At 39.1% G+C, this 24,133-nt stretch overlaps 2 protein-coding genes across 3 annotated transcripts; one reads left to right on the top strand and one right to left on the bottom strand.

Moving 5' to 3' along the window:
* Window positions 1–12,612, bottom strand: dnase1 (deoxyribonuclease I). Its single transcript, XM_084372568.1, has 9 exons — window positions 12,526–12,612; window positions 6,170–6,308; window positions 5,045–5,133; window positions 4,774–4,860; window positions 3,295–3,410; window positions 2,621–2,733; window positions 2,311–2,468; window positions 2,140–2,233; window positions 1–421 (listed from the first exon to the last, which is right to left on the bottom strand). Exons 2-9 carry the CDS (start codon window positions 6,305–6,307, stop codon window positions 371–373), a joined length of 846 nt encoding a protein of 281 aa, XP_084228694.1. The 5' UTR covers window position 6,308; window positions 12,526–12,612; the 3' UTR covers window positions 1–370.
* naa60 (N-alpha-acetyltransferase 60, NatF catalytic subunit) lies at window positions 11,003–23,363 on the top strand. 2 transcript variants are annotated; one of them, XM_084372570.1, is made up of 7 exons: window positions 11,003–11,355; window positions 12,560–12,675; window positions 14,342–14,471; window positions 15,382–15,478; window positions 16,559–16,793; window positions 17,016–17,185; window positions 18,008–23,363. In XM_084372570.1, exons 2-6 carry the CDS (start codon window positions 12,566–12,568, stop codon window positions 17,170–17,172), a joined length of 729 nt encoding a protein of 242 aa, XP_084228696.1. In that variant the 5' UTR covers window positions 11,003–11,355; window positions 12,560–12,565; the 3' UTR covers window positions 17,173–17,185; window positions 18,008–23,363. The 2 variants fall into 2 exon arrangements, with proteins under 2 accessions (XP_084228696.1, XP_084228695.1); XM_084372569.1 differs by having other exon boundaries at window positions 11,008–11,355; window positions 17,016–17,181.
* The last annotated feature ends 770 nt before the right edge of the window (window positions 23,364–24,133 follow it).

Raw genomic sequence — 24,133 nt, 5'->3', positions numbered from 1 at the left:
TAAAAGTAAGATTACTATCGGTTTAAAGGTGACAGAAACAGACGTACTAGTCCAACTGGCTTCATGATATGCTCATTGCTTTGGTTTTATTTACCAAGATTTTTAATTCTGCAGTAGTAATTTTCTACAGTAGAAAGTGTTTCCTGAATTAAAAATTATACCTTAATGAATCTTTACAAATTTGTCTCAACTTTTATACACGAATAAAATAACTTGACTCACATTTTCACATGAAGCAAGTTTGCAATGAAAAATTTGTCAGAATTGTTTATTTCAGTCTTGTAACTCATGGCTGTGTGGTTGTCAGCGAGAATTATTAATTCATATTCAGGAGCAGGCCCGTGGTAGAGGTGATCAAGACGGCAGCAGCCTAGCCAATCAGCTCCACCTCCACAGGGTAATGGTCACTGACAGCCAATGTCTGAGAGAGATAAAGAAAACATTGTAGAAAGTTTCCCTGTGGTACGGTTTGTTGTTAGTCCAGCTTGGCATGCAGATGATTGATTCAGTTCACACAACAGAAAGCAGTTGTTGTTTTCCCTCTACAATATGTTTTATTATGAACTGTAAATCTCAATAGGTCATCAAAATACACTCTTTTCACTCCCATGAGTGAAGAATACAATATACTGGTGGTTTTGCTTTCTTTAGCCCATCAACCAAAACATCTTTGTAATTAGCAGCACTGCCGAAATAGTCCACCACATAACGCTCTGTAAAATGGTGGATTGTTGTTTCTACACTAAACACAAACTCGATATCAACATGTTCATTCGTGAGCTTTAGGGGTGCTGGTACTTTTTGACAGTGCCAGGCTGCCTGTTTCCTCCAGTTTTTGTGCTAAGGCAAGCTAACAGGCTGGTTGGTGTAGCTTCATATTAACTGAACAGACATTATAGTGGTAGAAATGTCCTCATCTGACCTTTTTAAGGGTATTTCCATAAATGTCAAACATAACTCTGTCCATTCCCTAAAATCTTCTAGGCCAAACTTTTAATCACAACTTTGATCAACACACAAGTTTTAGATGAAATATTTCCGTAAATGTTTTGTTCTGTGTAAATGTGGGCCTAATAATTATTAATCCATCCACATACAGTGACAGTTTGTAAACTTGCATATCTTTCATATGCAATATACATGCAAACACATGCAGTTTCAATTCTCCGTCTTTGACGGGATATAAGATATGTTGCCCTCCTGTCTGAATCATGTTTCCTGCTGCCCAGTGATGCAAGCAAAGGTCAGTAGTTGTTACACATATTAATATTAATGGAAAATACACATATTTTATGGTACTTTCAAACTTAAATAGAAAATTGAAAATGAAAAACTTTTATTCATTGTAAATGACCTCTCATGGCCCACTGGCATACCGTCGACCACACTTTGGGAATCACTGGTCTACCAAACTGGCATATGAAGATTTCCACAGCGAAACCATTTTTTTTTTGCCTTTTCATGGGACAGCTTACAGAGATGACAGGAAATGGGGATGAGCGGGGGGGACGACATGCAGCAAAGGGCCACAGGTCGGACTCGAATCTTGGGCCGCTGCAGAGAGGACAAAGCCTCTGTACATGGGGCGCATGCTCCATCAACTGAGATACTGGAGTGCCCCATCAAAGCTCTGTTTTTATTTCAGCGAGGCTGTCCTATAGCTGAAAGGCTGACCTGCTCAAGTGAGTAGTGAGAATCCTCGCCAGCCCACAATTGTAGACTGTCTCACTGGACCAAGAAAGCTCTGGCTGTCTTCACCAGCAAAGGGAACAAGCAGATCAACTCTCACACCACTGCTAGGTGAGCGTGCAAGATACATCTCCATGCCAAGTGTCCTTGTCTCCGCATCACGTCTGTAACTTAGTTGTTGCTTTTAAATCATGATGGTAGAGGGCCAAGTGTCTGACTTCATCAGCCCAGCTGTAGTTAACACCATATAAACTAACAACTCCTTTAGTAACCACACCCGACAGTGATGTCACCATGCACAGACCATGTTCTTACTACACTCCCACATCATAAACCAGATCTTCAGCCAGGTTTAACTTTCTCTTTTCACACTCAGCCTTTTTGGACATGGCAACTTAAGTGAATCATGTTGTATTGATATAGGAGAATTAAAGCTAAAGTTGTTTTTACCAGACTGTGGCTGAGATTCAAGTCTGTCATGAAGTTGTAGACCTGAGCGCTGCCCTGCAACACTCCCTTCAGCATGTCAGTGGTGACCACGATCCTGCAAATACAGGAAGAGGGGTGGAATTAAGAGTCTGTGTGCGTGTGTGCTATGCTGCTGTCTGGGTGTGCGTCTACCTGTCATAAGCGCAGTTAGTAGTTTGCGACACAGTACTGTCGACCTCATTGCCGATCAGCCAGTGGAAACTCTTGTCGGTGAAGAGGCGGATCTGCTGCCAGTCAGAGCCCGACACATAGTTGCAGTCTGTGTTGAAGTCGCCCAGCAGCACGATGTCCTGCAGAGAGATTGTACTGGTTTAACCACTCTCACCCACATCTCATATTTTACCACAACAATTATACTGTGCACTCAATCTATTTTAAGCAATGGCACTGAGTTATTGATATTTTGTGTGGCTGTGTTTGTAGAGTTAAAGAAAGTATTCACGTTGGTGTTCCAGCGGGTGCGGACGTCAGCCACCACATCATAGAGAGCGTTCACTTCCTTCACAGCCGAGTCTGGAGAGGTGTGCTGGGGGATCAGGACAAAGTTCTTCACAGCTAGAAAACAAAGAGAACAAAGAGCCATGTGTAGAAACTCTCTTTAAACGAACTGTCAGGACTTCCCTGAGGTTGTGATGTCACAACCACACAGTTACTGTCCTCATTCATGCCCCCAGTAAAGCCGTGGTTGCAAAAACACTGCAGAACTGTGCAGAAACACGGTGGCTGGGACCTGCTTAGGCCTGTGAGAGCTGACCAATCAGAGCAGACTGGGTTTTGCGGGAGAGGGGCCTTAAAGAGACAGTCACTAATACGGAGCGTTCAAACAGAGGGAGAATAGTGGTGTCGCAGCAATGGACAGTATGAGAAACATTATGTGTTTTTTGAACATTAAACTGTGTAGACATCTTCTAGTAGACACCCTGTAAGTATGAACCTGAAAATGAGCATAATGGACCTTTAAATTGGTCAGGACAGAGTAGGCGTGACACAAATCCTCTATGGTAGTAAGAGTTCAACTTGAGGCAAGTTAACCAACAGACCTCAGGATCTAATCCTACACAAGTCTTACTGAGACATCATTGGTGTAATGATGGTCAAAAAGTGGTATTAGCCTACCGCTATATCTGGAGGAGAACATGACAACGAAGGGCTCTCTGCTGAAGGTGTCTGTCCCACAGGGCTCACAGCCGTCATCGTAGGTGTAGTTTTTAACCACAGACACCGTCTGCTCCCTGGGGAGGAAAGATATTACTTAACAACGTCATACTATTTCCTTCTAAAAGTGTGAGGTAGCTCCTCATCAGACTGTACTGTACTGTAGTTTAGCTTCTTTCCTGGTGAGGGTTTACCTCCAAAAAGTTGTCTTATAGTGGGTAAGGTCCATCAACTCTGTCTCACAGTCAGCTTTTCACAGCATTACTGGAGCATTTTCCAAAATAATTCATTCATATTTCACTTGCTGAACTGAATCAGTCCTGTGCCCCCTCATGGTCACCAGGGGGCAGACTGTCTCATTCAGAGTAAGTGAATTAACTAAATGTGGTGTGTAGATTTGTAACATACTGTATTTAACATTAACATAATGCCAAGGAAATACATTTTTAGTATAATTATACTAGCATTAATCTTATTATCTTATCATTATAATCTTACGCTTCAAATTTGTATCATGTGGACATTTTAAAAGCCTGAGCACATGTACTCAAGTACTATAGGTCACTGTCTGTCTTCCTGTAACTCCTCTCCAGCCATATAAATGTTTCTCTGCAATTCTCCCCTCATCCACCAGATGCCCTCAGACTTTCCTTCCTTTCTTTATCAGCTGACCACCCCACTCATCCACACACCTGCTGCCACTTCTCATCTAATCAGCAGATAACTGGCCCACTTCGCCCACTCTCAACTGTTTCCACTCTCCGTCATCAGTCATGCAGATGCTTAGCCAGCTCATTCCCACTGGGACTCTGCCAGTTCATTCCTTGTTCTTTCTGTTATCTGGACCTTTTTGGTAACCTGCCAGCCTGACTATTTACCTGTGTACCTGCCTGCCTACTGATCTCCACACAAGCTTTTTTTAATGAATCACTAAAGCTGTCCTGCAGTCCAGCCCCTGTTGCTCAACATACCAGCCTACTACACTAATACAATTTTGAAGTAGCCTACTTTTACTTTATCATAGTATCATTTTCTTTAATTTATACATCTAGTACACTGCATTTCAAAGGGAAATGACTGCAATTATCGGACAACTAGCTCCACCAAGCCCGATACAACTTTTAAATGCTTGTTGTGCATCAGCTATAATAATGATTTATATGAGTGAGTACATTTAGCTGTAAGTACTTTTGTTCTTTTACTTAAGTAAGATTTTGAATGCAGGATTTAAACTTTTTTAACAATGTTGACTATAGGATCCTCTGTATGGCAGTCACTGCTCACAAAAGTAACATAGACACTGCACGCTGCAGAGTTTAAGTAATAAGACTTTAAAAGACAAATATTTCTGTTTCTGTTGACTGATGTTGGGTCACAACAGAATTCTTTAAAAGATACTGTGACTGTTGCAGCGGCTCTGTTGTTTGCCTTTCTGTGTACCTGTAGAGGAAGAGGTATCTCTCCTTATAGGAGCTGCGACCGATAGGCTCACTGACGATGTGGCTGTACCTGAACTGAGGAGAACCTCTGGGAAAACACACACACACACACACACACAGATATAGATGGAGAGCATCATTTTGTTTATCATATATCATAATGCCAGTTTATGAGTTGTCCACCTTGCAGACTACAAACCACATTTTGGCCACCACATTCTGTGTAATAACACTGAGTGTATGCTCTGTATGAGGTGTGTAGTCAGTCTAACTTGTTGACGTGCTCCATCAGTCTTTTGGTTGCTGACAGATCGCTGTCTCTGACCTCCTGGATCAGAACGATGTCATAGCGGTGGACAATCTGAAAAACAGAAACACAAGTGTCTTTTTCATGTTAATGACTGATCTAAAGTGAGGTTCTTCAATGTGCAGTTCTCTGAAAACATTGGTGTTGTAGGTAGAAAAGGGACAGTTTACTAATTTTACAAATAAAAGTTCACTTGACATTGGACAGATTACTCAGCCTGTTTAAACAGTTATAACATATATCTCATCTGTGGCTCTGGAGGATGAAACCCCCAGTGACGTCAGGGCAATGTTATCAGGGTTATTCGAGCTTGGGCCCAGACAGTGCAAATGTTAGGCGGAAACCCTGCGTTACAAACTGGGGTTATAGAAAGCCATGGACATTTACCAGGATTTTAAAAAATTATGAAATGCTAAAGGTTGCATTATGGGAAATGTAGGATCCATACCCGTGCAGTATTAGTGACTAGGGATAAAGTGAATAACAGATTTTATTATTACACCTCACGGTTTGCAACAGTACAAGATCACCAAGTGTTTCTGTTCTCACTCTCAATAACATGAACATCATTGTACATTATTTTTTATGTAGTATAGCTTATATTTAATTACAACGAGATGTATACACTTTTTGTTTATTTTTATCTACTACTTTGTAATGTATTTTTTGTTTACTGGGGCAGCTGTGGCTCAGGTGGTAGAGCGGGTTGTCCACAAATTCGAAGGTCAGTGGTTTGATGCCCGGATATGAAAGTCAGGTAAATCGAAAGTTGTCATATAAAAGGCCATATATTTTGTTATTTCTTTTCTGAATTGCAGCAACTGTTTAAAAATAAGTCAACAAAGAAATCTTATCATGAGTATCATCATCAGTATCATGAAACAGGGCTTTCTTACTGAGACTAATTGTACCTTCAAATCCATTGTTGTATCCGCACTAGGGACTTGTGCTTCTTCTTCTTTTGTTTTTTTATTTGAATTTTACATATATTGTATATATTGTGGTATTTTACAGATTTTTGCTTCTGAGACAAATAAGATACAGAAATACGTTAAAAAAGGAATAGTGGATATAAAATGCAGTTCCAGACCGTGCTGATGATGTTCATCAGAGTCGTGTTTGAGGATTTCTTGTCTCCAAATGACTTGATGTTGAAGGCTCCCAGCAGCAGAGAGGTGGAGAGATGCAGCAGGGCCAAAAAAAGGCCCAACGCACACAGCAAACGCATCCTGGGTCAGAGAGGTCAGATAGTCAAAAAAGACTTCCAGGTTTTGGTTGTTGTTTTTTCTTTTCAGAATTTTAAATCTTGATCGCATGACACCTGGACAGTTAGCATGTAATATATTGCAGGGAGTTCATGCTGTTGAATGTGCAGTCATACTGTATGTGACAGGAGCCTGAAGGCCTTACTGTGGGAGTGAGAGACGGACGTAACACCTGCACCCCTGGACACATGACAACATATGCTCTATTCCTGGCAGTTTATCTCACTACAAGTCAGCAGCGTATAGCATTTGAATTCAGCTATTTGCAGAGGCAGGACTCATGTTGCACCGCTGGGTAAAACATTACTCCAGGAAGGGAATATATTATCCTGTTTCCTTGGTAACACTGGTGAGGAAGTGACTTTTGTCCAAAGGTTATAAAATACGGAAATTGAAAACAGACGCACTAGTGTGTCAACTTCTTGTTACAATAAACCGTATTCACTGTTGCTTTTAATAATTTATTGTAATTTATCCTATCTTACTGTAACATAAAGTACCATATCTGCCTTTATAAACATGTTGCTAGTGTCACATAGCCTTCAAGAGTTATAATTCTAAACAACAAACAGGTTTAGAGCATTGTTATACAAAATAATTAATTTATATTGCCGTCATTAACAAAAAGTCTCCAAACGTACTGATTGTGCAGAGCTGTGCTCTGCTCAGCTGTGCGAGTCAGAGCTGCATATCTACCTGCTGCTGTTAGTCTGAGTGGGGACGGAGGAGGCCTGTTGTCAGAACTGTACAGAGGCTTGACTGTGTGAATCCCCGGAGGCTCGACTACAACTTCTGAGCAGAACCACCGATTGTGTCTCTCTGAGGTTTTTATTTACCTGCATGTGCATGTGACTGGATCAGGCAGGGGAGGGGTGAACAGAGGAGGTGTGTTGTGGATGGGGTACCTGTTATTCAGGTTGTGCAGCACAGCAGACATGGAGGTCCTAAGGTGGTGGGCAAAGGAAACTAATGATGGTTTGATGTTTCTATGAAGGCTACAATGTGGCTGCCACATCAAGGAGTCAAACATGTACTTCCACTCACAAACAAACTTTATTGAGGTTTATTGGACAACATTTATTATAAAGAATCGTGGCGAGCCATTCTCAAATTCAACACCTGACATATCATTATTCTATGTGTTTTTACAGCCAAGGTAACACCTGTTGCGCCAAATCGCACAAAATGCCAGTTTCTGCATAATGTTGCTTTAAAGGATAAGTACCGTTTTTTACAACCTGGACCTTATTTCTGGCAAAACATATGGTCATTTACTCACCCAGATAACTTTGGTGTCATTCGGCGTCGTTCGGACGAAATTAGATCCAGTGTAGCGGCGATATATCCATATAATGGGAGAGACGGGGCAGCGACACACAGCCTCTATAACGCATTATCTGCCACGAAACTAGTTAATTTCATCAATATTTTGTTATGAAATGCTAGCGCTATTCCCCTCTGAGTCCGGGCTCGTCCGTTATCAACATCCGGGGTCAAACTAGCAGTAGCAGCTACAGGTAAACAAGCCGCGCTGTCGCGGGTGCGCGCGCAGCTCAGAGACGACATCTTCCAGGTCAGAGGTAGTAGATCAGCCTACAGACCCCGGATGTTGACAATAGACGAGCCCGGACTCAGAGGCTAATAGCGCTAGCATTTCATAACAAAATATTGGTGAAATTAACTAGTTTCGTGGCAGATAATGCGTTATATAGAGGCTGTGTGTCGCTGCCCCGTCTCTCCCATTATATGGATATATCGGCGCTACACTGGATCTAATTTCGTCCGAACGACGCCGAATGACACCAAAGTTATCTGGGTGAGTAAATGACCATATGTTTTGCCAGAAATAAGGTCCAGGTTGTAAAAAACGGTACTTATCCTTTAAAGTGTAGTTCGGCTCTTTTTCATGACTAGCCTGTTGGTTCCCTGCTTGTCTGGTTGTCTCCAAACAAGTTGAGAGACTGTGTAAACATAGATAAACTTCCTTTCCTGAGCCCATGTAGTAATATCCTTAATACAATAATGTGTTTGGTGGTGAACCTCGTTCCATCCTTGCTTGTGAACGACTGAGCCACTGAAGGATGCCTCTTTCATACTCAATCATGATAATATCACCTGTTACAAATGAGCCTGTTTACCTGTGGAATGATCCAAACAGGTGTTTAGAGAGCGTTCCACAATTTTCCCAGTCTTTTGTTGACTCTGTCCCAACTGGTTTGAAATGTGTTGCCAGCATCAAATTCAAAATAATCATATATTTCCAAAAATCAATGAAGTTGATGAGGTCAAACATTAAATACATTGTCTTGACTTTTCTCAATTGAGACTATGGAGACTCAAGGAGATTATCACATTCTGTTTTATATATGTTTGACACAGCTTTCCTACTTTTTAGGAACCAGGGTTATATTTCATTGGTACTCTGTATATAGAAATATCTTCACTGTAATTTGCTGGCTAAAATCTGAAGTGCTACGGTGTTCTTCCACCTTCGAGGAAGTACATTGTGCATAAGTAGCAACAGTTTATTTCTACACAGCATCACTGTGTTGCATAGTTTAATCAGTTACTAGCTATGTAACACTGAAACATCCACTTACCTACATTAACATGTACATGTTTACCTTTCTTTGTTCAGCTGTGTTGTCCTCATTAAGCTGTAACTCTGGAAGAGTGTACTGTATGTGTACACACATTTTTCCAATAAAGCTGATTCTGATAAAGAGATGAAAGAAAGCTTCCTCTGAGAACTGAAAAGCTGCCAAATCTGGAGGAAGAGTTGCCATGGTGGCAACAGCAAATCCATTCAAAGCCGTAAGTGATAAACAACTAAGTGTAACATTAAAATGCAAATACTCACTGACCTCCAGTAGGTGTTCTGATCAATTTATTGTAGGGTATAATGATTATTATGAAGAAACAGTTCAGACATAAAAAAACAGATTTGTATGCTTCCACAGTCAACCTGATGATTTGAAATATATCTCTAATGCTTTAAAAAAAATAAGAATTGCATCATATTTCCAAAATTATAATAAGAATTCACTTTGAAACATGCACTAAAAACCTTGTTTCCATCTTGTGACATATATTTGTAGAAACACATATTTAAGATGCTGAAATGTACGATTCAATCACAATATTAACTTTGGATGACGTCATAAGTTGTATTTTAAAATGTTTTTCCTTTTTGCTTATTTTCTATATTATTTTATTCATCAACTGGACAAAGAATCTTGTTGAACTAGAGTACAGATGATTAATAGAGGCTTTTTTCACCTGCAGTATTTGCAGTAGCAATGAGAAGGCAACAGATGGCATGTCAATGTGATAAAGAGGGTTGATTCAGGGTGAAATGTTTTGCTGTACTGACCCTCATTTACATTTTAGTGAATGTTTTATTTGTCACGTAATATCTTCCAATAAAAAAAAACAAAAAACATTTGCTTCCATGCCAAGCCTGATAATAACAGACATGTCTTTAACTTGTATTTTCTTTTGTAAGTATAATATTTATACATATATATATATATATATATAAATCATATTTCCAATATCATAGGAGATGTAAAACTGCAAATGTGCAATAGCTGAAAATAATAGCATGAGAATAAAAATATAATGTATTGATATTCATTTTTAGCAATAAGTTAAGCTCTCAGAAACTCCTTGGGCAACAGCTAACATCACTTTATGCTGGCTAGGTATCATAGAACATTAACTTTATGTTAATTTGGAGAAATCCACTTATTTTTTGTTCTTGTAAACATTGTAAAAGGAGGCCAAAGTGTATGCAGTTTGTGGTGCAGGGGAGTCAGTCACCAGGACATATGCAGGTAAGTCAAGGGAACAAGAAGCAGTGAGCACAGAGAGTGACGCTCCAGGTGCAGGAGTGTTAAGGCTGTTCAAATAATGTTATTAAATTTAAATTAAATTAAATTATTAAAATTATTAAATTTAAACTTTTTTCCTGTGTGTTAGGTTGATCCCTCTTTGCCCTTTTTTCATTTAAGGATCTTACTCTGGCACAACCATCTCACAAAATAAATTCATAGCACAGCTTCTGCAGTTATATCATTCTGTGATGTGAACAGTTTGTATGGGAGTTAGGCTTTGTTTTCATCTGCTCCTGATCAATAATGCAGCTGTGAATCGAGCCAAAAGCAAAATTAAAAAAAGAAAGAAAAAAAAAGTGTCTTTGTGGAATGTCCAAATGTTTTTACAGGATCAAATGCATAGACTTCTCAGTACTTTATCTCATTGACTCAAACTTTTTAGCTTGTGACCTCATCAGCAAAGCTTTGTTTACCTGCGATCTCTTGTCATATGAATATATGTGCATGGTGGCCAGTACAATTAAAGATTCAAACCTTGCCCTTGAAAAGTACTCACAAACTCACAAGCATTAAATAAAGATTAGGAAAAAGCCAGAAAAAATACACACAATTTATCATAGCAACAATGTGTTTCCCTGCTTTCTTGTACTATTAATTGCAGCGCTTACCTTTGGACTGCTTTGGGTGATTCGACCCTCAGGTTGGGAGCCACTGTTTTGTTGTTTGTGATGCAGGTAGGATGAATATAAAACATACAATACAGACCACATAGTTGTTGTTTTTTTTAGAGCTTTCAGCTACACCTTGTGGTAAACGTACACTGAATATTCCTAGATTCTGCATGTTCTTGTCCACACTTCAGTCCAGTAGGTGGCGATAGAGCTCTGATGTGTTTGATACTAACCGACTCATCAGTAGAAGAAAAGCCTGTAGCGTGACGTCAGCCGTGTAGCTGACACAAACAGGAAGAAAACATCCAGCTGTTACCTAAGCAGGGAGAAGGGCTCTGGCTAGCTTAGCAGCCTGTGTAGCATCGGCACAGTAATGAAACCGTGTTGCGAGTTGGGCAAAGACTGGTGTTTTATCATGCTGTGTCCGGAGTAGTGACTGTATCCCCTGATACCCAAGGAATATAATTTTCCTCGACTTTCCTGCGGTCTGGGTGTTGAAATAAGGTACGTTAGCTTAGCAACACAACGTTAGCTAGCGGTAGCTAAGGTTAGCCTGTATGCTAATTAGCAGGCAGCTGTTGTACTTGTTATACTTTATCGGGTCGCCACGTTTTCGTTTGTTGTTTTAGACTGTTTGTGTATTCTTTTATCATTTTATTTTTCTTTATTTATTTTTTATTCTTTTTAAGAGAAGAGCGGTGTTTTTTGCTTTAAGAAGTAGTTACTTATTAGGGTCCAGCAACACCCACCACTGAGGACACAAACAGTTCTGTTAAGGTCTAACGTTACAGTCAGATGGTGTTTTTGTGTTACGTTAGCTCACTAGTAGGTGAAGTTAGTAAGTTAGTCAGCATTAAATGAAACAAGGCTTGTTGTCTTGGATTGTCAGATCGTTGTCAATATAAGATGGATACAAATCGTTATCTACATCTTTATAAACGTGTAATGTAATGCTAATATGTTAACAGTAGGCATTCATTCATTTTTGATGAATTAATTTTCTAAGTCCTTACAGTCCTTGTGGTTTGTTTATGACCCTACCTTTTAATAATTTCACACACATCACTGGTTCTGCCAGGTTTGATCATGTATTTATCCAAATAAATTGGGTTCACTTCAATGCCATGTTCTAAAACGAAGTTCTTAAAAAGACCACATTTCTGAAAATGCAAAAACTGCAGACATGCAGGCATATCATCATAGTTTTAAATTTTTTTAAAGTGCTGATATGCCTAAATGTAAGTTAATGAAGTGGATACACACACACATAAACACACTGACTAGCCTCCTTCATCCCACACAATAATAGATGAAAGAGGGTGCTGTATGTCATGTGTTTTCAAAAAGATCCAAACCACATTTTGATGTGTTTAAAACTTTGTTCCTGGGGTTTAGTAATAGGTCTGACTCCTGATTCTTTAGACACCATTAAATTATTGGTTTTGCTACAAAGCGCTCAGTGTTATTCTCAAACCTGCTAATACTGTCCATGAAGTCTTAATAAAAGTCTGACGTCCTATCTACATTTGACTCTTTCGGGTGTGGATGACCACTCTTCATTGAAATTAGGACTTACTGTTGGTCTGTCACTATCTTTGAAAGTTTAAGGTTTTTTTTGCCTGATCTCTTCATTTTTGGTTTTAGGTCAGAGTTACTGATACTGATGAGACTCACCAAACCTGTCTGTGCTGTCTGTTGGTCCCTGCAGGTGTGAATGAGTGACGTGGTGCCTCCCACAGCCCTCAGTGAAGTCCAGCTCCGCTTTCTCTGCCACGATGACATAGAGAATGTCAAGCTGCTCTGTGGTGATTGGTTCCCAATCGAGTAAGAATCATGTTCAGTGTTCAGGATTAGAGTTTGAAGCATTTTGATTAAATCTGCATTTTAATTTTAATTTGCTAATTGTTTTTGTCCCCTTTTAAATCTATCATTGAACATATGTACGTTGTTTGTTGGGGAAAAAATGTAAAAAAAAACTATCAATTGTTCAATAACAATTGTTCTGATTCTCTGGACAAATGTGGATCCACTTTGGTGCATTCACATAATGAATTCACATAATCTCTTTTGAGAAGAGTTCCCACTGGAAATGTAAGTGTGTGACATCTTGTTAGTTCACAGGGGGATTTGATTAGAGAAGTGATGATGGAATTAAGTTTGTATTACTGTGTAATGCACACAGCCTGAATGGGCTTACAGGACACTACAAATTCAGTCACATCGTCAGTGTTGCGTCTATCTATTGTTTTTTTTTGTTTGTCTTTTAAGCAAAACTGCAAAAAGTAAAGAAATAAGAAAATCTGCTTGAAAAAAACAATCGATCACTGACAAAAAACATTTGCCAAATCACATTATATGTACTGTATGTGTGTGGGGCATATGATTCAGAGCTGGACTTTTTATTATATAAATGCTGTGATTCCTAAATTTTGGCTTGGACAAGATATTTTTTCAAACTTAATTAAAAGCTTATATATGCAGCATGTCAGCCTCCTCAAAGATGAAGTAGCCCATGAAGACGCCTTTTTATTTATTAAATCATCTGCTATATCATCAGGTGATTACAGAGGCAGATCATTTAGCATTTCCACTGTATTGACCTTGGTACCCAGCCCACGTCTTGCCAGTATGGTAGTAAATCAATAAACCCTGGAAAACCTTGTACATCGCTATTCTGTCTAAAGTCTGAATAATAATAATAAATAAATTGCACTCAGAGGAACTACATAGTGTGGCAAGGTTGGCATGAAATTTTCACAGTATTAAAACCATTTTAGAGTATATCATGGTTTCACAGCATCACAGTAGATTGTATTCTCACAATTATATTTATTACTATCAGTGACAATGACACTTAAGGGGATTAAAACAGAAGGTTTCTTTGGTTGAACAAACGCTTTATTGTAATTTCTCAAAATATTTCCTGTCCTATAAAGACATGGAACTTGATATAACACTAATACAGCAGAATTCAGTACTGTAGATGAGAAAATGTACATGGTATGATAACATCATTTTCATACCACACTATACCTTAAAACCTGTACAGACATGCATTAAACCCCCATGTTCCTGTGATGTAGTTCATTATAGGAAAGACACATGCACATAAATTTGGGTACTGTATATGTAGACTAGTTTTGCCTTTTTAATGGATTTTTCCTCAGGCTTTAAGACTTCTCAACTCATCCTCTACACTCCAACATAAAAAATAAACAATAGCTGCTCGTGCATCTTAAAGGAACTGTGAGTTGTAGACTGACAAATGAATGAACCTTGAACCTTGGCTGACCTCAGAGCTCTCCCTAAAAGCCAAATATTTATATTTGTTAACATTTTCTAAAGAGACTAAAATAGAGCCATTGCTAATCTGGTTTGACTTGTATAGTAAGGAGTCCCAATATGTTGCTAAACTTCTAGGACTGGGTAACAGGCTCCAATACATGCCTGCCTGTGCATGAATGCTAAGCTTTTTGACCTCTGCTTGCAGGTACCCAGACTCATGGTATCAGGACATCACCTCCAACAAGAAGTTCTTCTCCCTCGCTGCCACCTTCAGAGGAGGCATCGTGGGAATGATTGTGGCCGAGATCAAAGGCCGGACCAAAGTACACAAAGAGGTTCGATGTTCAGTCCTGTTAAACACTCACTCGCACAAAACACAAGGGTTTTACGAAGTGTATTCTTTGAGGTCCACTGTGTGTTGATGGTGTCACTGAGTGTGTTGTTAGTTCAGTTTATTCACTTACACACCACTGACATTTGGATATGTCTTTAAGTGGAACACATAGTAGTCTGTTTTTAGTCTGGTAATTAGATGAACCAGGTGCCCTCGACTGTGTTAGACTGTGTCATGACACAAGAATAAGATGAGAGAGAAATTGATGGAAGGACAGCTGCAACTAACTAATTTGTCCCTTCATTTTGAGGAGTGAGACAAATTTGACTATTAGTCCTCTGTTCCTGTGCTTTGAATGTTGGTGTTTGTAAATGTCTAACATTTACAAAGTCTATAGTGTTTGACTATCATACTGTACACCAGGCCGTATAAAGTGGTTATAGCACTTTACTGGAAAATGCTTACTTGTGTCCTGAAACCGTAGGATGCCTGGCAGATGTGCAGTAATCAAATACTGAAATTGAATTTATTTAACTGGAATGGTATCAGAAATCTGCTCCTCTCACTTTATGACATTGTTTTTGTGAGCTGTTCACTCAGTGGATGGAAATCCAGTGGTCAAAACTTAATTAACAGCAGGAGCTGACTTTGGAGGAACATTTGCATTTTAGAATCTGCCTTCCCAGTAGATAATTTGCCTAGGCAAAGATGAGGGCAGTGTAATAGGCAGGTCCCAGAGAGCGAACTGGAAGAAAGTGAAACTGAAACTGAAAAATCATTTTAATTTACACTAGATTTAAATTTGATACTGAGTCAAAAGTGGTGTTTTTTGGATAAATAATCTGTTCATGGGAAATGGTGGGAGTGTAATTTTCTCTTGGTTTTTGTATTTGTGTGTGTGTGTTTGTTAGGATGGAGACATCCTGGCCTCCAGTTTCCCTGTGGACACACAGGTAGCCTACATCCTCAGCCTGGGAGTGGTCAAAGAGTTCAGGAAACATGGCATAGGTACTGCTCCCCTTAACCACTATCTCTCACACTCTTTTGCACACAAGCTTGGCCTTGTCACTATGGAGGACATTGCATTGACTCACATCCATTTCATGGGCACTTACAACTTTTAAACATTTGAGGAAGCACTGGAGGGTTAAAAGGTGGAGATGTGAGGAAAAGGAAAACATGTTCATGCTGATATTATTGTAGTTTGGCCCCCTTATCAACACAGCAGTTGCAGCAGCAGCAGCAGTTGTGACGCACAGCTCATGGAGGCAATTAAGGTACTTTGAAGCACTTAGCCCATGATTGCCACAAAATGCATCAAATATTAAACTCATTTTCTGAGTCATAACTGAAATCTGAACATTTAGTTTTAAGAAAAAAATGTAATCGGAAAAGAAAGATCTTCATTGACAGGTTTTTGACCTTGAAGGATAACACAATTTCACAATTTTTAATTTGTTTATATTTGACGGACCCTGCCACCTTCCGAGCTTCCGAACAGTGTTTTGGGGTCCTTATTTTTATTTTTATTTTTATTATTATAATTCTGAGTTTGAATTTCTTCTCCAAAACTACATAGTGTCCCTTTAATGGCAGATGTCTGGTAGTGGTTAAATCTACAGAAATCCACTTATATATTAAAATATAGACAATCCTTAAAACTCCAGAACTTGCTGAGAATCATCAGGTTTTTAAAATGTCTTCAGTATCAAAGTAACCCAGTTATAGTTGTCTGTACATCCATGGGTGCATTATAAACAGGAGTTGCTAATAGCTAATTCAGCATACTTTTAATGGAGCCTGTTTGCCAAAAAGTAAACAAATACAGGCTACAAAAACAGGGCTCAAATTGTAGACAAATGTCTCAGTGGTAAAATTATGGATGAGTTGATTTAAATCAAGAATCGAAATTTTACAGTGCACTGGTGCAAGGCCAGGTTATCAGGTCTAAAACCACTTCTCATTCTGTATTTAAGTGTTACAGCACACAACAGCTAATGATTTGTAAATGACAACACTATATGTAATTTATTTTGACTGTGATGTCATCAAAATGTTATTGAGCTCTCTCTTTTTTCCTCCCTTCAGGCTCCCTACTGCTGGACAGTTTGAAGGAGCACATCTCAACAACAGCCCAGGACCACTGTAAGGCGATCTATCTACACGTCCTCACCACCAACAACACTGCCATCCACTTCTATGAGAACAGGGACTTCAGGCAGCACCACTACCTGCCCTACTACTACTCCATAAGAGGCGTCCTCAAAGACGGATTCACATATGTGCTCTACATCAACGGGGGGCATCCACCCTGGACAATATTATATCCTTTTGTTGAAACAAGATTGTTATTGGACAGCTTGTTTTATATTTCATTCTTTCACAAGAACTTTACTAACTACAGTTAGTAGAACCTACAGCATTTTCTCTAGAGGAAATGTCATGATTAAATCTCTGTACTTTCAGGTAATAAAACAGACATACCAAATAGATAAACAAACATAAATGTGGTATTTTTCACATTTTCCTTAACTTCCTGTCCCACTGACTATATCCAGCACATTGGTTCAACCCTGGCTAGCCTGAGCCCCTGCTCCATCCCTCAGAGGCTGTACCGACAGGCCCAGTCCCTGCTGCGATCTCTGCTGCCGTGGTCCAACATCGCCTCCAAGACAGGCATACAGTACAGCAGAACAATGTGACACAACATGGTGGGTGAGAGTTTTAATACTACTACTAGTACTACTACTACTTTTGTAGCTCAAAGCCTTTACACACCAGGCACATAACAACGGAACAACTAAAAAATGTGAAAATACCTGCCTGTGAATATTTCAGCTCAAAACTGTTCACATTGGCAACAGCACAAATTTGCGATAGTACACTCCAATATGCACATTTGTGATACAGGCATCACAATAAAATGTTACTGACCACAGACCAAGCAGTACAGGGACTGGCAGAAAAAACTGTACTAGCTTGCAGAGTTTTGAGAGGCGCTCAGTAGTGTCTGGGATCGGACTGTAGCGCTGACCAGCTCGCTGACAGGTAGAGAGAGGTAGCATTCACCGAGATCTTCTCAGCTTACTGTCCCAGGGACCCAAAGTCCGTTCAGATGTATTAATACGTTGAACTCCAAAAATACAAACAAACTAACTGATCGAGGCAGCAGTAGACCAGCAACTCCCGTATTCTGTGAGTTAAATTAGTAGTTTGGTGGCTTTGAAGAGAGCACAGATGATTTTAACAACTTTACTTCCCTTTTAGGTCTTGTAATGTAATACAGGGTGATGCAGATCCGCGTCCATAATTATCATTAGTTGTGGCGTGCAGTCTGTTTCGCACAACATGCTTGGTTTATGCCTTCATTCGCTGTGAGAAATCTCAGAAAATAAGAAATACGGTTAGACATGTTTTACCTGCAAATCAATCACACGAATAAAAATGCCCCTGGTTTGTAAAAGACCTTAATATAATGGATTTTCCTGTCCATCACTGGATGTCTGATTTTATGTTTCTCTCTCTTCTTTTTTTCAGGAGCACAGCCTCCGTTTCTCATCAGTCTTCCCCTGTACACACCAAGATGTACACACGCACTCACTTTCTCCATCTCGTATGGCTTTCCACACCCTGTGTTTGAAGCAGAACTCAGGTTCACCCTGTATTTGTACTGTTCACATACTAGAATATAATTCCAGATACAATGCACCTTTGTCACTGTTCACAGAAAGATCCAGGTTTGCAGCTGTAGTACTGAGCCCACTGCTAAACAGGGTTGTTGCATTGCAACGTCATTCAAACCGCAGTGTTGGTTTTTAAACTCACAAATGGTGTGATCTGGTCAAACTGTAGGATTTCTTTTTAGTTATTCAGCCACAACACTATCCCACATATACATCACTATCTCATAGTTACTATAGTAACCAGTGTTTACCCAGTCATACCAAAGTCGAGCAGTGTCTGACCCGGGCAGCATAGCAAAGCGGAGGACCTGGTTCAGATACCAACCCAGGAACACAGACGGCTAACACGGGTCGTAGTTTTGGTGTGAACGGGCTGTAACACACACACACACACTCACACACACTGGGAACCCTACAGAGACTAAAGGTTCAGCCTTGCCTGTCTTTCTGTCTCCCTTCATCCTGTCCACCACTGTCACAGAGACTATGTATACTGTTTGTATATTATATATACTAAGCTAATATATAAATTTCTCTCAATATGTATGTCTATTCTATGCTGTCGGTAGGCCTAGTTGGAAGATAACCCATTCTGTCCCTTTTTTGAGTATCCTGAGTCAATTCCAGTTTGTAAAATAGAGACTCAAGAACAAGCTCATTTTAATTGGACTGTGAATCTAGCTATATTAATAGGATAGCAGGGTAGAATAAAGCTAATTATGCACAGGAAACCTGGAGACACAATGTAGATGGCTGATGGATTTGGTAGCAACTAGATGTTTTCAAAAATGATTCTTCCCTTTTGCAAATTCATGATATTATAGGAGTTATGCCGGAAACTGTACTGACATAAACATATAAACACGTTCTGGTATGTTACTCAGAAATTTTCACAAACACCCCACATATTATGCAGTGCTGTTTAAAAGTCTTGCATAAAAGTATCCGAACTCTAAACGAAATGGCCTGTCTACATTGTTTCTAAATGTTGCCCATGTATAATTCATAAAAGAGTGAGGGGGAGGTGCTCGGGTCCATATTTGAGAGATTTCAAGTGGCTGCAGCCCTGTCTGTGTGCTCTATGGCTGTAAAATCGCTGCTAATGTAGAGAAATGTTTATTTGTTTGTCCAGATTTAAAAGTATGGCCCAGATTAGGTTTTTATGTTGCCCCTAGAAAAAAAAGGAAATAATGATCCCAAACACATGCATCACACACCTTGTGTGCCTGCATGCGTGCAGGTGTGTATATATAGTTATGCACACAGGGTCAGAAATTAGCACCCAGCAAGTGCCAAATGTTGGGCTGATCTGTAAGTAGAAGATTAATGAGTAAAGTTCACCCAACATGTGAGTAACATTGTAGTTTCTCAATTTTATTGCATTCTCTTGCACTTCGGAATGAATTACAAACCTGATCCAATGTATCAGAGAGCAAATTTTAGATTTTATACATGACGTTGCACTGAAAAAGGTAGGGGTAACTGTGTGAGAAAAAAGTGCATTCATTGTTACAAGGTGTACATCCCTCAGTTGACCAGCCCTGGGCTGGTAACTCAAACGTGAGTTTCAGACATTGTGTATGCAATAAACTTTCATTTGATTGATTGTAGAGACTGAGTCAGTGCGACTACCCCTGCTCTTTGACTATTTTACATTGTTAATAACATTTTCTTTGTGATTGTCATATTACATTGTCATAAATCTGAGCCTTGTTTTCAATCATAATATGCCATGGTTTCGACTGTTTTAAAGGGGCACTCCAGTGGTTTAATATTGTGCTTCTAGTCATTTGTTTGGACTAATGCCTCGTTTCCACATTGCTCTGTGTACTTGTGCTTGTCAACGGGATGTCCATTCATTCTTATAGGAATTTCTGATATCGCCAATGTGTTTTTGCAAAATTTCGTTTTGGATTTCTGCCACAGCAAGTTAGTATAAAAAACAGCTCTATTTATACATTTTCTCTAGGTGAGATGTTCAGTGGAATACTCACCAAACATTGGAAGCATGCTAGCTGTGTAACATACAGACTGCATGCGTAGTAAGTCCTTTAACAAAGTATTACACAAAACTAGCTACACACACGATGGGCCAACCTCCTAGCTTATTTGTCGCCATACATCATCGGTCATTTTTCTGTTGTGATAAAGTCCCATGCACAGAAACAGAGATTGACAAATTTGCTATCTTCAAGAAAAACATTTCCTTGCGTTGAACACTAGGTGCATACATCAATATTTGTGGTCGGAAACCAAACTTTGGAAACGAGGCGTTAGAGACTCTGACATACTCACTTTAAGAACCAAGTATAAGTCAAGCTCGAAAAACACTGGATCGTACACTTCCCATAATGCAAGTTTGTAGCATCTTTGTCAGACATTCCAGTGTTGAGGCAGTCTCTTTCAATGCTCTAAGATATACGTAACCAAGGTCATTTCCTCCTCCAGAGTCACAGAACACATTACACAACTGTTTTCACAGGCTTTGTTGTACTCCACATGATGAATAAACTGATCTTGATGTGTAAAATTGGTGGAGTGCCCCTTTAAATACTCTGTAAAAAGCTTCCATTGTGTCCTTACCACCTAAAACTTTGGGTGCCACAGAGGCGCAATTACAGCGTTAACATCCTGCCAAAAAAGTTCATCTCAAAAACCTCTTAGCACTTGTAGGGAATTAAAGAAAATGTGTCGATTTTTTCATTCAGCCTCATTAATTTTTCATATTTAGTGCACACAAAGTAGCTTTGCTTGTTCTAGGACCATGAGAGCCTTTCCACACATGATATGGTTTCAATAATAGGTTGAAAAATAGAAGCAGGCTTTGTGTTGTGATTCAGCAATGGGTTCTTTTTCCTGTACACTTCCTGTCTTGTCTTCTCAACATTGTACATTTTGTTGTTATTTACCTGATTCTCTTGTCGGAGGCAAGAAGAGGTGTGTGTTTGTGGCTGAAGAATTATACAGGACTGGTTTCTCCTATCGGGCTCAAACCTTTGGAGCCTCTTTGGGAAATGTCTGCGACCCAACCTATAAGAGTGGCGTTTTTTTTCCAGACAGTCACATATTGAGAATATGTGTATAAGGATTTCTGAACCAATCCGCTTTAACAGGTGAAGAGAATCATCATTTGTGTTACACTACTGCAGCAGCCATTGTGCTGGTGACAGCCAATGGCTTCCAAGACTATCAATAATATACAATCAGGAAAGAATTGATGAATTAGATCATAGATGTATAAACTAAATGTATTATTTAAGATAGGCTTTTTGTCATGAGAACACATTGCTGGCCAGTGTCCAGCTGTTTTCATTTCAATCAGCGTCTGTCTCCCTTGGGCTCAACATTGGGAACAGGACAAGAGAGTTAATAGAAGGTGATCGGAAAATTCAGTTGTATTCAATACATTGTCTGCTGTCAGCCAGTGATATTTACTACCAAATGTCTGAAAAATGTGTCAGCACTGAATTTTTTTTTTTTAGTATGCTAGACATGTTAAATTTTGGACCTATTGACACAAAACGAAGGCAGGTGTTAACTTCCTGATGGGCACAAATTATTGAATGCAATGTTAAAAAGTACAAAAAAATCATGTAAACAATTCTGACAAACTATTGCAAATACCACTAAAGAGGTAGTCATACTGGGGTGACTGTCAATAAAATCTTTTTACCTATTACATTTTCTTTGTCGTCCATATTGTAGGAGTGTGCAGTCATGCTATATATATAGTTGTATCTATAGGCACAGCTGTGCTTTGAGATAAATGCTAATATCAGCATGCTAACATGATGTCTAGCATTATGCTCTGATTAGGTTTATGCACAAAAAACACTTGTTTAGGGTTAGGATAAAGCCTTACATTTGGCTTAAAATACCTGTTTTGGTTGCCACAATCTTGGATGGAGATGGTCCAACTTGCTTGAAATATCCTAAGGTGTCCTTCAAAATATCCAGTGGTGTGTGACTCGAACTACGGTCGGCCATTTGGCAGTCTTGTTGGCACATTTGGTACAAATGTCAGCCTTGAATATATCTGGTTGATTAGAAATGTTAACTGCTAGCATTATATCCTGGCGACTGGGCGGGGAAAAGTCAGGGGTCAGAAAAGTAAAGGGGGATTTATCATCTGAAAACCATTCATGTCTGTACAAAATTGCATGGGAATCCAGCCAATGGTTGTTGGGATTTTGGTCTGGACCGAAATGGTGGACCAACTGATTTGATATTGCCATCTCCAGAGCCAAGTCGCACAGCGAAAAACAATAACTGCTAGGTGGTTGCAGGCAGCCATGTTTTAATAGGAACAACTGCACAAACAACAGATCAAATCTGGTCGATTTCCTTTTGGTGTGGGCAGTTGTCCTCCACTCTTTGATTTACAAAGTATTTTGTTTTGACAGTGTGGGCACTGATAATATGGTCTCTGTGGGGCCATTTTAGTTCTCATATGTTGGTGTGTACCACATATTAAACTACTGAGTGCCAGGGCAGTTTTATAGCCTATGCTGCTTTTGGGAATTAAACCTACATTTAAACTACCCTCTCTTAAGGCATTTCACTTTAAATATTTCCATGAGATGTGTTGTTTGTGTGTATATTTGTTTTATTGCCTAACCTCTGTACATCTGAAGGGCAAACACCTCAGCCTCACCTATTGTTAAATCTGAACAAACTGTACTCCCACTGTCTGCTCTGCTCCCGCCTCTGCTCTCTTTGTTTTGCCCTCATGGGTTGTACAAAAGGGAACTGTAGTCTGTGGTGATGATAAAAGACGGATTAAAAAAGGAATTCTACTTATTACACATTACACAGCTGCAGTATTGGAGCTGGGCAATTTGTTTATTTAGGATCATTACACACAGTAATTTAGAAGCAGAGTTTGTTATGAAACATACACATGAACACAAATTAGGGAAATACAGTTACACAATTTCTTTCATCTTAAATAAAATGCAATTATGTCTCCCTCTGCTGAATGAGATGAGATCCTTCATGTGATTGTCATTTTTGGGTTCAACCTGTTTATTTTCCAGGTAAACCCATTCTTATAAAGGTTATGCTTGTTAATTTTGTAGGAAGGGTTCACCTTTGTCCAAGAATCATTGTAAATCAGGAAATAACAACATTTTAAAGTGTGTGTGCTTGTACATGTGTGGGAGAGTATTTTTTTTTCTGTGTTTATAATAAACTTTGCACATTGCACTTCATTTTGACTGAAGACTGTAAGTTATTTTTTTTAAAAAGAAACTTTTTAATATGCAGTGAACGGAATATTTTTCCTCTAGATGACCACAACAGTCTCACAACAGGGTATAGGGTATTGTGTGTTTTTGATGACTGCTAAGATGTCATCTGTTTTTCTGGCATAAATGGGCTTCCATAAACATCACTTCCAAAACCAAATATTTTTTAAAATATCTGATCTTAAACTTTATTTCAATGTGTATGTATTTATTTATTAATTTATTCTTTTTTTTTTTCTTTTTTTTTTTAAATATACACAATGTTGGCACCAGTGTGCAGGAAAGGGTTATTCAGTGGCTCACTTCACTGAAAGTCTGGAGAAAGATTCTGTAAATGTAAGTTTTCCATTTAAATATCTAACACTGAAAGAGTAAAGACACATCAAAATGAAATATAGAATGGAAATGAATATAAATGTTTAGTATAATGTTATACTTTTCCTACAGATAGGCTTACATGAAAAACCATTTGTGTATGAAAACTGAAATGAAAAATACTTAAACTAAATTAATGAGCATAATAATGTCTTCGTATGTCGTATTTCTTTTATTTAATCCGTTGTGAAATTGTCGGGCCAATAGGAAGCTTTGGGGTTGCGTTGTTTTATTATTATTACTATATTTACGGTACAGTGCTTGTTTTTTAGGTCGCATTGTAGCGTCCATTACGGTACAGAGCTCTTAGGTGACGTCACCACGGAGCCACTCACGCCCACTCAGAAACACAGAGAGAG

Source organism: Pagrus pagrus (genome assembly GCF_965226575.1).
Source record: "Pagrus pagrus genome assembly, chromosome: 13".
Classification (NCBI taxonomy): Eukaryota; Metazoa; Chordata; class Actinopteri; order Spariformes; family Sparidae; genus Pagrus; species Pagrus pagrus.
This window is presented reverse-complemented; position numbering and strand designations above follow the sequence as displayed.

Coding starts and splice junctions, on each gene's coding strand:
- naa60 (XM_084372570.1), top strand. CDS start 12,566: ATGAGTGACGTGGTGCCTCCCACAGCCCTCAGTGAAGTCCAGCTCCGC. Junction 12,676..14,341: donor GGTGATTGGTTCCCAATCGA/GTAAGAATCATG, acceptor CTCTGCTTGCAG/GTACCCAGACTCATGGTATC. Junction 14,472..15,381: donor GGACCAAAGTACACAAAGAG/GTTCGATGTTCA, acceptor TGTGTTTGTTAG/GATGGAGACATCCTGGCCTC.
- dnase1 (XM_084372568.1), bottom strand. CDS start 6,307: ATGCGTTTGCTGTGTGCGTTGGGCCTTTTTTTGGCCCTGCTGCATCTC. Junction 2,469..2,620: donor GCACCCGCTGGAACACCAAC/GTGAATACTTTC, acceptor ATCTCTCTGCAG/GACATCGTGCTGCTGGGCGA. Junction 2,234..2,310: donor ACTAACTGCGCTTATGACAG/GTAGACGCACAC, acceptor CTGTATTTGCAG/GATCGTGGTCACCACTGACA.